Source organism: Calypte anna, chromosome 1, assembly GCF_003957555.1.
Source record: "Calypte anna isolate BGI_N300 chromosome 1, bCalAnn1_v1.p, whole genome shotgun sequence".
Lineage (NCBI taxonomy): Eukaryota > Metazoa > Chordata > Aves > Apodiformes > Trochilidae > Calypte > Calypte anna.
In genome coordinates this window covers 127,931,378-127,948,228 of record NC_044244.1, presented here as the reverse complement: position 1 = coordinate 127,948,228, position 16,851 = coordinate 127,931,378, and the positions used below count along the sequence as shown (strand labels likewise).

Here is a 16,851-nt window from a genome sequence, read left to right as displayed (position 1 = left end):
TCAGGAGAGGCAGACCCTGCCTGCCTAAGATGGTCTCATTCTATAACCAGGTGATCTGCTTAGTGGATGGGGGGAAGGCTGTGGATGGCTACCTGGACTTCAGTAAAGCCTTTGACACCGTCTCCCAAAGCATTCTCCCTGAGAAGCTGGCAGCTCATGGCATAGACACACAGACTCTTCCTTGGGTTAGAACCTGGCTACATGGCAGGGCCCAGAGAGTTGTAGTCAACAGAGTTAAATCCAGGTGGTGAGCAGTCACCAGTGGTGTTCCACAGGGATCAGTTCTGAGGCTGGTCCTGTTCAGCATCTTCATTAATGATCTAGATGAGGGGACTGAGGCATTCCTTAGTAAATTTGCAGATGACACCATGTTGGATGGGAGTGTTGATTTGCTTGAGGGTAGGAGGGCTTTGCAAAGGGACCTGGACAGGCTGGAGCAGTGGGCCAAGGTCTGTTAAAGGAGGTTTAACATGGCCAAGTGCTGGGTCCTGCTCTTTGGTCACAACAACCCCATGCAATGTTACAGGCTTGGGGAGGAGAGGCTGGAAAACTGACAAGTAGAAAAGGACCTGGGGGTGTTGGCTGGTACCCAGCTGAATATGAACCAGAAGTGTGCCCAGGTGGCCAAGAAGGCCAGCAGCACCCTGGCTTGTATTGGGAATAGTGTGGCCAGCAAGAGAGCAAAGTGATCACATCTCTGTAGTTGGCATTGGTGAGGCCACAACTTGAGTCCTGTGTTCAGTTCTGGTCCCTCGCTACAAGACAGACACTGAGGTGCTGGAGTGAGTTCAGAGAAGGACAACCAAGCTGGTGAAGGGTCTGGAGAGCAAGTCCTATGAGGAGAGGCTGAGAGCATTGGGAATATTTAGTTTGGAGAAGAGGAGGCTGAGAGAAGACTTTATTGCTCTTTACAACTACCTGAAAGGAGGTTGTAGTGACGTAGGTGCTGGCCTCATCTCTCAAGTGAATAATGATAGGATTAGAGGAAATGGCCTGAAGTTTCACCTAAGGAAGTTTAGACTAGATCTGAGGAAGAATTTTTTTATTGAAAGAGTAGTTAGGCATTGGAATGGGCTGCTCAGGGAAGTGGTGGAGTCACCATCTCTGGAAGTATTGAAAAACTGTGTAGATAAGGTACTCTCTAAGGGACATGCTCTAGTGGGTGATACAGATACTGATACATGTATTTTATTCAGAGGGGATGTTAACAGTTGGATACCATGATCTTTGAGGTCTTTTCCAACTGTGGTGATACAGTGATTCTGTAATTTAGCCATGGTGTTAATGTATTTAAGAATATTTTGAGCAAACAGAGAAAAGAGCAATCATATGCATTAAAACCTTATATTCTTCCACAAGTGTTTTCCTCACTCAAAACATTATAGTGTTGGACATCTACTAATCAGAAAACTAGTGTAATGTAGGCTTACTTTAGTTCAAGACATTAAATAATGGAAAAAAAAAAGAAAACAAAACATCATATATACTGCATAGTCCTTACACCAATTAAATGCAAGCATCCAATGCAAGTAGCCAATTAAATCAGCTTATTTTGTGGACTTTGCATAGATTGTCTGCTCATTTTTCGATTCAAGTGAAAGGTCAAGCTAAATTGTTACAGAAAGCTAAATGCTGTGCATACAAACATGATAAAAGCTTCCGACAGACTTAAAATTTTTAGTGTCTTCCTCTCCATACTTGCTTTTTTACAAAGCAAACACATGTGAAGTCTTAAAAAAGCCCAAAATAGCAAATGGGTATTTTAAAATGAATATGAAGATTACTTTGCATACCCAAAAGCTTCTCTGCAGTTCAATTAGTTTAATAAAAGACATTACTTCTCATTTAAAACTGTCTCTCATTCTAGTCCTCAAATCATTATAGTAAAACCATCATTGCTATCTACAAATGCTTTGTATCTTTTGCCATAGTTCTGGGGACTAAGTAAACACTTCAGGAAACGCAATTTATTTATGACATTATTGTATATAGGACATATTTAACTAACTTATGCTCCCCTCCCCCCATTGGATTCTGGTTATTCAATTATTTATCCAATTAAACTCCTAAGCTGTTCTATTTTAGTCTGTATTTTTTAATCACAAAATGTAATTTAGTATCCAATTAATTTTAAGTGTTGAAAAGATACACATTCTCCTGACTTGAATTAGGTATACAGGCCACTCTCATTTGATAATTTAATCATGAGTACTATTAGTCAGACACATTTATTTTATTGTCAGCTGTAATTATAAGCCAAAGGAACAAACCTCTCCTTATGTTTTTTTAAAAGAAATGTGGTTCCTTACAAAATAGAGTGGGGTATTGAAACATGCTACCAAGTTCTCTTTAATGGAGAAAAAACCTGGTATATCATGGGCAAACAAATTTTTTGCTATGCATATTTTGTTGTATGTGTGTTAACTGAGACTTATCAGGGGTCCAGGGGGAAGGGGGTCACATGAATATTTAGGTTATATATTTATTTAATCTTCCCTTTCATCCCCCAAAACTTTTTGCTTTTTTGTGTGCCACGTTTGACTAGCCTGCTAATCTACTATGTGTATTACCCTGTTTCCCTTTACCTTCACTAGTATATGTATTTCATTTCTCTTTCTCTACTATTTTTTTGGAGCTTGCCTACACTACATAGCTCATGCTAATACAACTATACTTGCTAAGTCGTCTCTAAGCATATTCTGCAGAAGACATAGCATGGCTACAGACCTTTTTAGAGAACACTGCCTTCATCAACAGACTTTTTGCACAGTGGACTGAATTTTTTGTTGGGAGAACTATACTTGCCACCATCCTTTTTCTTCACACAGCTCGCACACAAATCATGAGCTCCAATACAACTTCACACTCTTTTTTGAACACTTCAAGATGTTCATATACACCTATCACAGCATTTGCTCTTCATTCACTACTGTGCAGACAAAGTTGGCTTTCTGCTCATATGAACAGCATGAGAACAGAGGACACCTGACCTCTGGGGCACAAAATTAAAGGCTCTTTAGACACCCACATTCAAGACCACTTCATTTTGTGGTTAATGTTACACAAAATGAGCTGTCCAAGAATGTTCAGCCTGTATTTGGAAGAAAAGATTTACTGCTGAGAAAAAGACTAAAGGAAACCAAAGTGTTCCATGCATTGTTTAAATTAACGCTGAACATGTATTATGCATGTCTTGATGATTTATGTCTGCTTGTGCACAAATGGAAATCTTAAATCTTAAACTATAGCTTCTCTATGAAAAGACTGCTCCTCTTTTTCAAAATAATTTACAGTTCTTACACTGAGTGTGATATCACACTAAACTTAAAGCTCTTTAAGATTTCATCACTCCCTTTAATCAAGGTAAAGCTTACATTACCATTCAGAGTCAATCTGATTAGATTTTTAGCCAATTCAATAATCCTTTAAATTAAGAAAAGAAAAAAAAATTGGTAAAAAAAACTCAGCAGCCTAGAGCCTTAAAGTATCCAAGAAAGAAAAACTAAAAGAATCTCAGAACAAGAAGCAGCTGTCTGTTCACAAACTGAAGTCACAGACTGATTAAAAAATATTCTTTGTGTAGTGTGGTGTTCTAGAACAGTTTCAAGTCCATTATCACGGTGCTATTCATCATCTCCACTTCCTCTCAATCCTCAACTGAAATCAGCATTGCTCCTGTGAAGGTGAAAGTTTTACAGAGATGGGACTATCCACCACTTGGTGTAACTGTCATGAATACTTTAACATTTTGTTAGGCCTGAGTTGATCAGGCAGATGGACTAGATTATTGCTGCATGTCCCTTCCTACTGAAATCTTATTTCATATTCCATTTCATTTCATTCCATTCCTGAATCTCATGAGATTATGAAAACATAACTCTCAGATCCATTTGTTCCTTTTTTGGGTCTGAGGCATTGTTTAAAACTGCAACCTGCAATTGTATGCTATCCTTTCACAGAGATACAAAAGTGGAGGTGGAAACTAACAACCTATTCCCAACTTTGGAAGGTAATTGGCTTCTAATAAAGAATTCCACCTTCTCTTATACTTACTCTCTAAAAAGTACCGGAGATCCTTCTATCCCTGTTCACAAAATTGATGATCTCATTTTGATCTGGATATACTGACACATACATGGCTATGGAAAAAATATAAGTACTAGATTCAGAACCTCTGTCAACTGTGTTGCTGAATATCTGATTCAAGCATTTTTGGGTTGCAGTCCTTTAGGACTTAATACAAAGGCCAAATGTTTGAAATATGGCAAAAAGACTGCATCATTCTGAGTTTTCAGATAATTGGCTGATCCTTACGGGTTACAGGCTCCCTGAACCCAGCATGGACTCACAAGAGTTTTCTACTACAAAAAAAATAACAGCAAAGAAAAGAAAAGATAGCATGGTGTGAAGTCTGCTTAACTGTTAAGGGCAGAACATCATCAAGTTGTAACTTGAACTGTTTTTCTTTCTTCTCTTTTCTGACTGGCTTCACTGGTACTAAAACTAAACCAAACTACACCAAACTAAATTACCTCTACACAGTATGCAAGAGACAGTCAACCATATTTGAACTGGAAGATAGCTTGCACATGACACTCTGTACTGGCTGAACAGGAGCTACAGAGAAGAAATCCTATGTATCATGAAAACACTCCAGGGATGGAAAACGTCTGAAAAGTATACACAAACACACAATCCTTAAGGATATGTGCTTAGTGATGATCATATACCAAAAAAGGAGAGGTTGGTATGAAAGGATAGCATTAATTTCAAAACCCTGACATGTTTACAGTAATTATTGGCAGCTGTGTAACCTGGAGTTAGTTTCTTTCTGGTTCTGTGTATATACTGGGTTCTTTCTGGCTCTGAGTATATTCTGGTTTTATGCAAAGCAAAAGCACACCTATACATATGTAGGTCAATGTGTATAAGTGTGGTTTTCTTCTCCATTTGTCATTCTTCTGATGATCCATTTTCCTGCAAGGTAGTACTGCATTTGCAGAAACAGAAAGACTACTACGTTACTTTTGCAGATAACAATGTCTGTACTGTGACAGAAATATTTAGAAAAGTAGCACGAATGGCAGTCCTGTCATTTTGTCAGTATTGTCTTAGATTAATTCCATCCTCCACTGAATCAAAACCAGCCTTTCCTAAGATTTCTTCAGAACTAAAAATAAACCCGTGAAAAACTCTCAAGTAGTAACTGGAAAATGCCATGTTAGAAATTGATTTATCCTCTTCACAGATGAAATCTGTATTTTGACCACAGCCTGATGTACTGAAGCTTGTCAGTCAGTTCAGCCATACTGAAATAGTCAAAATTCTGTCTTCAGCCACTGATGTCTCAGAACTGTGGCACAGTTAAGTGGCATAGCTGTGATACAGCCTGTCGGGCAAAGAACAGCTTTGTGAACCGGATATTCATACAACTTCCACACCATCCTTAACCATCACTAACCACCACTAACCTACTTGTCAATTATCTGATTTTGGAATTATAACAATTATCATTGTTGAAAAACCCATGTGCCTAGTCATGTCCAGAAACAAGTGGTGCCTTGCTTGAGTCTCTTTTTCAAACATTACTGCTCATCATTTACAACTGCTCTCCCTTAAACTAAATTTGAATCCTCTTTTTTGGAAAAACTGTAAAAAGTTGATTGAAAAAGAGAACCTCACCTGCCTACTAACTGTCAAAAGATGTTCAGACACTCAGCACATCAGATTCATTAAGAAATTTGTAAACTGACTTTCACTTTCCTGTATTTACATGTAACTATCTGAAAGATCAGTTTAGGCAGAGAACATTATAAATTCAAAACATGACCACAATTGCACATCTTACACAACACTGGCATGAAGTCCAATTGTACTTGAAGAATATTGAGAGGCTACAGAATACAAAAGGATTATATTAATAAACCAGAAGATAACAAGGACAGAAAAAAACCCTATCAGATTAAAACCCCCTGATTATCAGATTGAAGAACTAGTCCTTAAAGCAACTAAATATTGAGTATCTGGAGCCTCTTCTTTCTCAATTCTTAGCTGACATCAACCTTGTTTTCTCAGAATTAATAGCAATTCATTTTGTATCACATATGCTGCTACCAAATAAAATACAGATCCCATTACTTCAGTGACCAAAGATGCATTTACTCCCAGTAATGGCCAGTGAGCATAAACTATTTAAGTTCACATCAATTCTGCTTTAGAAAATAGCCTGAAGGAAGTTACCACATGTACTTATTTGAACTGAAAAGATATCAGTTGAAAAATTCAGGCAATTATAAAAATGTTTACTTGCTTGTCCCAATAAGAATTTTGCTTGTTTTATCTATAGCCCAGCTTCAGTGAGACCAGCATTCATTTTTTGCAGGCAGAAACACTGCAAAACTTCATGCTTCATTCAGCTAATCTGCTCCAACATCTCTCTGTAACCATTTTCAGTCTAGCTCAGCTACATTATCACAACCCTCAGCAGGCACAGAACATCCACTTACTATACTGATACACTTACAGATATCTACTACTTGTGAGCTTCTCTGTGCTTCCAAACATTTCACCCACTCTGTCCACATGGCAGTTCCTAAGGCCAGACCAGGTTTTTTTGTTTGCCTTGAAAAAGATACAGCTGCAAAGTTAGTCCCAGAAGTTTGACATGAAAAATAGAAACACATCTTTCCATCTTTCTTGTTTTTCTGAACAGTTTATTGAAGCTTATAATTTTGCATGGTTCTGGAAGTGAGAAAGATGCAATTGGAAAAATCTTGCATATACAAGACATCAGAAAGATAACTAAGTCTGTTGCACAAAATATTCTATGTTTTTAAACTCATGTTTTTAAACTGTCTAAAAAAAATAACACCTTTTGCTGTTATTTATAATATATCACATTTTTAACTTTCATACTCTTAATGCATTATGAAACTAGGTATAAAAAAGTCTCTCAAAATTAAAACATCATCAAGGCACTGTAGGTGTTATCAGAACATATAAGCACATATTCAAAGAGAAAAGATTAGAACAGTTAGACTTGTTATAGTGGCTTGCAGTTATTTAACTTCTAATACTTTTTTTATCTCTCCCCCTCTCCTCCTTCCTTTTTTTTTTTCCTTCTTCATAAATTATTGATATTTGCCCCAGGAAGCTTTGCGCTGTACAGAAAATTAACAGAAATCCTAACATTAGGTATTGCTTGTCTTGCATGCCTGAGGATTTTTCTCTAACCACTTCAAAAGCAAATGTAATGGAATATAAAAATGTAAGTTCACACTCAGGATAAGATTCATCCTTTTGCTTATCTTGAGGTACCTGGTTTAAGCTACTCATTTGTGATGCCTGCACAATCAGTGTAAAAGACACGTATCTTCAAAAGGTGATGAAACTTCCCAGTCTTGGGATGATCTGAGAAACTTTCTCCATTGACAGGCAGCTGGCTCAGATGTCAAGCTCAGGTTTCAATGTGCAGGTTAAGCAAGATCAATCCCAGCTGAAAGAGCCCATGAGCTTATACACTTGTCTGCACATTTAAAATTGTATTTGTGCTCAACAAATACACCACACTTGTACACAAAGAAAACTAACTTGCTGATTTACACAGCTCCAGCAGTTATAAAGAATGTCTGGATTACAAACAAAATCCGTTCATGTTTACCTTGTCTTTTTTCATCTTTTAAAACACATAGGAAAAGAGCTGTCCTCCAAGCAAACAAGAAAAAAAAAAGTTTTCAGTACCCTTTTTTAGTAAAACTTGCTAAAACAAGAGTGACGAAACTGATTCCATAAGAGAAACTGTTTCCTGGAAGGCAGACTGAAAACTTCTATCTTGGTTAGTATTTAAGTAATTTCATAAAGAGTTCATAAATATTGAAGAGAAACATACCTGGCATTAGTTCAGCAGTAGGGAATAACTTCTCCTGCTTCATTTTACTTTCATGTAGTAACTCTTCTTTGGTTATTGGAAGATCCAGAACATCTCGAATAATCTCTGCCCCTTCTAGGGCTTTTTTACCCATGACCAAGGCTTTCACATCCCAGGTATATGCTTTTCCAAAACGCCCGCAGATGTCTTCAAACACTACTGTATACAGACGCTCAGTATCTGCCAAAAAATAATTAAAAAAAGATTAAAACTATGTACAGCTAACTGAGCAGCCAATCGTACAAGAAGGACCACAATAGACACAGAGTGAATTGCCAGAAGACAGAGGATGTATCAAAGTAGATAAAATTGCCTCTGCATGCAGAGGGGAAGCCAGACTTCTATGATCACCAGAGGTATCTAGGTTTTACAAAGTATCATTTCTGTGATAGGAAAAGGTTACAACAAAGAACAATATAGACCTGTTCTTTTATCACCCTTATTTACTATGGAGTTTAGCAAGTAGCACCATAATTAAAATACTTTATTTATTCTTTGCATGAGAAAGAAAAGAAAGGAAGGAAATCTAGTACTTGGGGATGTAATTACATATTCCATGTAAATTGACATAAGAAAAAAAAAAGTTTTAATTATTTAAGAATGTCTTTGAACAGAAGCTTCAGAGTGCCTTCAAAGACACTACAGTCATTATTATAGTGCTGCTGGCACCTTTGCATTTACATGTGATTACTCAAGTGGAACAAACCCACTTGTACGTCCAGGGGGTATCTGGCAAGAGTAAACTTCAGGCTGAAGTTTTGCCAGTCAGAATTACTGCTTCTATGTCAAAAGTGGTTTTAGTTTTCAAACTTTTTTTTTTTTTTTAAATAAATGAAGGCAAACAATCCTTCCCATCTTTCCCCTCAGACAAATCTTTAAAAAAAGAGGTCAGTAACATTTAATTTAACACTAAAACAGGGAAGAAAAGTCCTTTCAACTCTTGGCTTCTTTCCAGCAAAACCTTGAGCACTGGCTTTTACACCAGTCTGCTTATCTTTTTATATAGTATCCCCTGAACTACCAGCTAGTGCTGTTAACCATGCTTTAATTCCCTTCTTATGCATGCCTTTGCTTTCCCCAAGTCTACCACTTTAATAATGCAAACCAAAAGCAAGGAAGGAAAGTCTTTGCTCTTTTGAGATTTATTTAGAGAAATTTGGGACTTCATTTATGAATATGTCCTTTGCCATTTAAAAATATTTTTATGGCGAAAATAAAATAGGGAAATAGCTGATGTTAACTGACAGCAGTGGAGCAGACACACTGCTGCCCACCCAGCACTCTTCACCGTGTTCCCTTTCAGTAACTAGAAGGGACACCAAGATAAAAGGTCAGCTTAAGACCCAGCATACTTGTCTAGACTGCTTAACAGGGCAGCAAATGGTCCACAAGAATCTCTTAACTTAAAAATTAAAGGAAAAAAAAATTACCTGTGCTATTTTTTGCAAATGCTTTTTAAACAATAAAATCTACAGAAAAAAAAAATTAAGAGTAATCTTGGAGGCCCATAAAACACACAGAAAATGCACCACAGCAGAAATACCAGCAACTGGGCTTTGAAGAATGTGAAGCTAGCTAGTGCCAGGAATGAGAAAAGAATCATCAAAAACAAATCTTTCAGGTGGTATTGTCTAAACTTAAATTAAAACTAAAGTGTTTAAAATTCCACAGTTCTTTCCTTCCTTTTTTTCTTCTGATACACTATATTTTCCTCTATATCTCAGACAAACCAGGTGATAGATACAAAATTCTTACCCTAAATTTAAAACTGAAACTGAACATTAATCATCCTATCAAGTAATACATACCAAACTGAGTAGAAATAAAACAAAGCAAAGGAATCAATGAAATCTGACTGTAGAACGTGAAAATTTTTGTACGGATCTTTACAATAATTTCATTTGTTAGTCTGTTTGACAGGCTCAACTCTCCAGATAAAGATATTCAATTTAATAGCATCCTGCATTTTAAATGTAACAGACTTGTGAACAAAATTTTCTTCTTAAATAAATGCTTGATCACGTCCAGATTGCAGAACTAAAAATAATCTGTTATGCAATGTTGCAGTTTGCCAACTGAAGAACACTCATGAACATGTTTAAGTAAAAAACTATCTTATTTGTATTGTGTTAGAGATTAGTTTTCTCAGTGCTGAAAAACAAAAATACAAAATAAACAAAGCCCCAAAACTGGCCAGCATACCACCACTCATCACTGCCTAAGTTTTATTTAAATGTATGCTAGTCTCACATAGTACTAAAGATTTTAAAGCAGTATTAATGCTTAAACAAGCAGGATATAACAAAATCTTCTTTCCTTTCCTCTCCTCATTAATTATTCTTTAAAAGAATTGGCTTACAGAATCTCCAACTTTTATTTCCAAAAAGATCACTTTTCCTCTGCCCTGAAGTGATAGCACATGGACCATGGACATCAACTTGGCTGCAGTAAAAATTATCATCATCTCAAGATTCATGACCTCTTGTAAGATTCTAGGTATCTACAGTACTTGAGAAACAAGATGATTTTAACTCTCATGATAGGATGACAAAAGCATAGGTAGGGATATTTTATTATTTGAATAGACATGTTTCACTCCATGCATATGAATAAAACCTGAAATCTGGGGGAAAAAAAATACACACATACAAGAACACACAGACACTGCAAAATTTCCAGTTGGAATCTGAGGCCACCACTGCTGAAAAAGCTCAATTTCCTACATACATGTGTAACAGGTAAGGACATTTGTTCCTTTGGATTGAGGACAGAGCAAAACCTGTATGTGCCCCTTACAATTAGTTGACAGCAAATAAATACCAAATAACAATATAACTTCAAGATTTCTTATTCTACTGAAGGAATCTCAAAGAAGGGCTTAACAAATACAAAGTAGGCTAGCTTTTTTACCACTTTAACAAGAAATAAACCATAGCAAAACTGATTGATCAGAGTTTAAGTACAGCAATGAATCATAATTTCAAACTACTACAAATCTGCAATGCAGTAAGAAACTAATCTAACTCACACCATGAATATAATGCATCAATGAAATAAAACAAGCAAGAGGAATTAGGAGTTCAATTCAAGTATCTAATTATAGGCACCTACAGGTATCTTAGACAACCTAGCATGTCCAAGACATCAACAAGCTGAAATTAAAAAAAAACAACAGAACAAAAACAACAAAAAAGAAATCTGAGTGAGACTTGTATCTTACTGCATGAACAGCCAGATGACCTACAGCAGCCCAAGTGGTAATAAACAAATAGATTTTGGCAAGGGAATTTAGTCCCAGCTGCTAGCTCCTATCAGGAATAAAAGCTTAGAGCACACCAGGACATACGAGGCAGTGGTTATCTACAGGGGGAAGAAAAGAAAGATTCTTTAGCTCCTTCAATCTACAGTAAATGTATAACCTCAGCTTCATTCTCTTCTGCCTTTCAAAATATTTTTACTCTTTCTAGATCTCTTGCCTTGATATATATTTTACATGGACACTATTAGCACTATGTACTGTCCATCAGCTCACTCCATTTCACAGGGAATGAGTAATATTTATTCCCTAGCCACATATCACCTTCCAGTCATTTTTATAGCAACCCTTCTATATAAAAAGCACAGTCAACTTCACTGGTACAGTTAACAGCGTGCAAATGCCAGTAACAATAAATACAAATAATGTGACAAGGATGACAGAGGCACTGGATTACTCAATTTGTGATCTGGCACAAAAATATGCTGATGCATATTCAGACGAGCCCACAGGTCACTTGGCATCAGAACACAGTGCCTAAGTGGAGTGTATCATCTGCTCAAATCACTGCAGAGTTAGAATTAGAAGTGCAGATCTACTTAGGTTAGGGGTACAGCAAGTATCAATACAGTATCTAAACCTCGTCTTTGTCAACCACTTAGACATGAAGAGAGATCAAGACAGAAGATTACAAATTCATGAATTAACTTGATTTTTTTCAAAAGGTTACACAACTTCTGAATATATTGAAATTTTATTGTAAATCTAAAATAATCTCTAGTTTATCAAGGAGAGAAGGTAGGTAGGCATGGAAGCTCATTTTAGCCATAGCTCATCTTGACCATTGGTTCCAAGTTCTTGGTTTGAACAACTCTCCCCTCTCTTTGCATCAAGCTTCACAAATGAAACACGCCTATAATTTACCCTTCTGCTAGGAGTCTTCACAGGATTTTAATTTTGTACTTTCAGTATATTTCAGTAAGTCAAAATCACATCCCTGGAGACCTCAACTTTGCAAGAGTTTTAATTTGATAGTGGATAGATAAATGGTTACAGGGAAGAATTTTAACTCAAGGAATAGGTTTCTTGTGTCCATACCTGTGAGGCAAATTTGTGCCCATTATGTAGAAGAGAAATATATTCAGTGTTCCATTTAGCCAAATTCACAGTTAGTAATTTTTTCCAAGATTTTGTCCGAAGACTGAGAAAACACAAATCTCTATGATTTTGCTTTCCTATCAGTCCTTCACAATATTCCTTTAATCTGTTTAGGGCCTGCTACAATGTAAGATGACATACACATTACATAAGTGCTCATTTGGGGTACAAGAGAGAAATATAATTATAAACCAGAATAGCATTATGGAAGTGGAAATTTTTTGCTTTTCTTTTTGCAACTGAATCAGTGGCATTTAGCACAGCACAAAGTGTTAGCTTGAAAACTAATGTAGGTAAGCATTGAAACAGTGGGGGCAATCAACATTCCAGAGAACATTAGATGTTTCTTTTACTCATGGAGTTACACTAATGGCATTTATATTTTCTCTCATTTCTGGATCTACATGTAACACTATCCTCTGTGTGTTTATTCTACCACTGAATAGTTCTATCAACTGAACAGTGTAAAAAGACAATAGTGATAAACGTCCCATGAGAAAGACTAACTTGGACTATCCTGAGTATCACATACAAAACTCAGTCAATGGTCCTCCAAGCTTCATGCACACATACTTGACTGTATGAAAGCCAGAAAATGTATTTCTTTCACTAAGGCTTGAAAGAGTTCCATCATCAAGCCTGCCACTCTACAACACTTCTCCCTTACATGCTTTTAGCTTATTCAATCATGCAAGTAAATGAATTCTTAAAATATCTTTATAACTGAGGATATGGACATCAAACAGTGGCATACTCACCACATTTCTAAATGGTATCACAATGTTTAAAAAACACCATTGCCAAGAAAAAACCCACATAAATATCTGCAAAACTTGCAAGATCCTGCTGGTGGTTCTAACAAGAATGAAGGAAGAAAAGAGCAGGTAACCAATGGCCTCTGACCAGCAAACTTAGAATGGAACAAGGAACATCCCCTCAGGCCAAAGCATAAATCAAGATACTGCTCTCCACAGATGGATATTGTGACAAACTACTGAAACATAAATATAAAACAGCCTTATAAAAAAAAGGGAGCAACAGACTATGCCATTGAATAAAGCATGGTTCATAAACTTGTTCCCCAGTCTTTTACTAACCTTATCATTTCTTTCAGTGGGAATCTGAGATTTTTCTCTTAAGTTACCAGCAGTCAAACAAGACAGACAAAACCAGTGCAAGCAATACAGAAGACTAGCAACTATACACCTGTCACTGTCACAGGAAGAAATAAACAATGTTTTTATGCATGCTCAAAGAAAATATGTAAGCCATGCCTAAATGTCAAGCCACGTAGTGCTGATGTACCCACCCAGGCAAGCTGAACTTAAAGGCAGTCTGGCCCATCAAGCTGGTCAAAGGAATGCAGTGTTCGTGTCTTGTACCTTTTGACTGATGCACTCTCATAACCAGTACCATTTAAGTTCATCTTGCTGTTACCCATAGGTTAAAGGAAGATAAAGCCTCTATTAAAATAAATAGCCAGCACCAAGTAATGGCTTACAAATTATAAGCTAGTTAAAGAGAGCAAGTTATTCAGTAATCCATTTTATGTGATTGATAAACCATAGCTTTCAAAGATAAAATTACTATAATTGCCAAAACAAAATTACTGCCTCATATTTAATTAAGTAATGACTTGTAAATGATTGTATTTTTGATTAGCATCTAAAAAAAATACACTTAAATGATTCATTTTTTGTTTTAGTAGGAAGCAGATAAAAGACTGTTCTGGAGCTTTAATTTTTGCAAACCTATTCCTTTTTTTCTGCTGTACTAGAATATTAAAAAATACAAGACATACAAATATGCTATACACTGATTACTTCAAAAAGTCCAGAGAAACCCACTGCCACTGGCTAACTCTAAGTGCTGTCATTCTATTTGCCCTTCTCTGATCAGGCATCCTACCACAAATTCAAGTTATTGCTAACAGGCTTAAAAGGAAAGCAAGTTTGGTGCCCAAAAAATAACAGCTGCATAGAACTGTTCCCAAATGAGTATCACACAAGCCCTCTGGGGCTTGTGGTGCTGGCAGAATCTTCAGTGGCAGCTACAGAGGAAGCCACTTTCTAATTTTATATGCAAGGAAGCATTTTACTTCTACTGGAGGAAGACGCTTCTGAACAAATTCAAAAGGCTTTTAGTTTATATTAATACAGCAGACATATCTTAATGCTATTTTGTATTCACATATGTATGTTATCCTTCTTTTTAATGCCACAAGGGAATTGAAAGAAACAGTTCAACAATAAACCATGCAAACACTCACCTTATGTGGGGCTATAAACAAATACTTCACCACTGACACAAAACAGCACATAAAATAGTAAAAAGAAGTCTGTATTTCAGTTCTGGAGCATGAGGGAACCCCACCTTGAAATCCACATGACAGTTCAAAACATTTTAAAACTGTAGTTATTAAGCATAACTATCCAACAAAGGTTTTGCTTGCCTATGAGACTACATATATATATATATATATATATATATATATATAAAGACTCAGGAGAGCTGCAAACTCAAGTTGTTTGACTTCCAGTGCCACATGTTTCTAAATCACTTTCTACAATATTGTCCAAAATGTCAGTTTCCTAAACACTGGAAACATTTCAAACTACAGACTGACTTTAGCAGAAAAGAAAAATAATATTTTTTTCAGTGTGATTGCTGACAGTGTTCTAAACTTAATTGAAGAAATATATCAAACATATTACTACAAAGGATGTGTAAAAAGCTACAGATTAATGAAGCTAATATCTTCTGTCCACTTAATAGCACTTAAAATTTTTAAAGTAAATCTGCTGATGGAGTAGTTTCTCTGTGGTGGCAACACTAAGAAGAGAAAAACAAACATCACCAATGTGTTTGATATTCCAAGAAGAACATTTTATCATGGCTCACCAAATACAGGGGAAAGAGAGCGTTGGAATACTGCAAGACCTGCTCACCCTATCTCTTTAATAGCTGAAAACCAAGAACTCCTGAACTTAACTAAAACTGAAATATAAAAAAGACTCAGATCTTTGAGATTAATGTGGCAAATGTGATACAGCAAACTGAAAATTATGTTTTATGAGCTGTAATCACCACTTGTTTGAAAGCTGCAAAACCCATGGTGTAGATACCAATACCAAGGACTTCTAACTTCAGCTCCTAAACAGCAGGTGCTACATGCTGAGGACACCGCATTTGGCAAAAGGAACTTTTGCTGCTCCCATGAAATTAAGTCAGTCTGCTACTCAACTGTAGTCAGACTGTATTAGTAGATCTTTGTATTATTATTCCCCAGTAAACTGCCAATTACAGAGTTCCGTATGTAATAACCACTGTTTAATAGGATTCCTTTTATTTTCTCCATGAGTATTTGCAAATTAATTCTCAGTTCTGCTGATGAAAAGCTGTGTTTCCTCCCAGTATGTACTTGCAACCTTGCTGAAAGTCTTTGGCCTCTCTGCACAGATTATATACAATGACACTAAAAATAGAGATGTCAGCTTTTATTAACCGAAAAATCTCATTTGCATTTTTTGAACTAGGTTTCTGTTGTGAAAATTGTTGTATAAGGTTGTGTGATATGTGCAAGAATTCTACCTCCCTTCATACAAAGTCTCTTAAAGTCTACTTAATATCGCAGATGCAGACTGATTAGAAAGCCTGAAAAACAAGACATCAACAGTTACTGTAAGACAAAGGACACATTTTAAAACTAAATATTTTATGCAGAGTGCCCATGAAAGGGTTTGAAACCACCTCATTTGAGACCACCCCAGGAACCTCCATTTCAACAAAAAAAACCACACAAAAAAAACCCCACATCATTTTTTTTAGCACACATAAAAATAATTGCTGTTTAGCAGAAGTGCTATAAATAATACTTAAAAATCTGGCACATATCAGGTTCTAAAGTGAATGTACTGGACCCAGTGCCAACTTTTAAGCAAGATATTTTACTTCTAAAACTTTTCTAAGAGCTGATTCTTGGCAGGGAGGAGGTGACTGAGAACAGATCTGCACCTTAAATCCTGCACTTGGATCAAACTGACCTAGAATTATTTAAGCACATGATGGTAATTCTAAACTAGAACAAAACTTTCAAACATCCCAAAACATTTAACCTAAACACTACTACCTCCTTCATAAAACAAGGGAATAATAACATCCCCAAAAGAGTATTTGTCTCAAAACAGCCACCCTGACAAAATGGGACATTGCGCTTGGGTGGGGTCTGCATTCAAGAAACCCCTGGACTCTGCTCTCACCTGGGAACACCCACATTTGGGTAACCACCCTGAAAAATGGGGCCCTGTTCTTGATAGGAGAGGCCCTCATTTTGGTGGGCATCCTGATAAGCTGAGTCCTGTTTTCACAAGAGTAGCTATCCCAATCAGCTGAACACTGTCCTTGCAATGGGATTCCCTCTTTGATGCCCCCCCTTACTAGATAAGGGACAGGGGCAGGCAACCTGCACCCCGCGGAGGCAGAGTGACAGCTTGTGTGTGCCCCGGGTAAA

At 36.7% G+C, this 16,851-nt stretch overlaps 1 protein-coding gene across 1 annotated transcript in view; it reads right to left on the bottom strand.

Moving 5' to 3' along the window:
• Nucleotides 1-16,851, bottom strand: part of PUDP (pseudouridine 5'-phosphatase) — a 64,860-nt gene that overhangs the window by 33,761 nt on the left and 14,248 nt on the right. Inside the window, exon 2 of the mRNA XM_030447516.1 lies at nucleotides 7,889-8,107. Within this exon, the coding sequence (XP_030303376.1) occupies nucleotides 7,889-8,107 (219 nt within the window). The remainder of the gene's footprint in view (nucleotides 1-7,888; nucleotides 8,108-16,851) is intronic.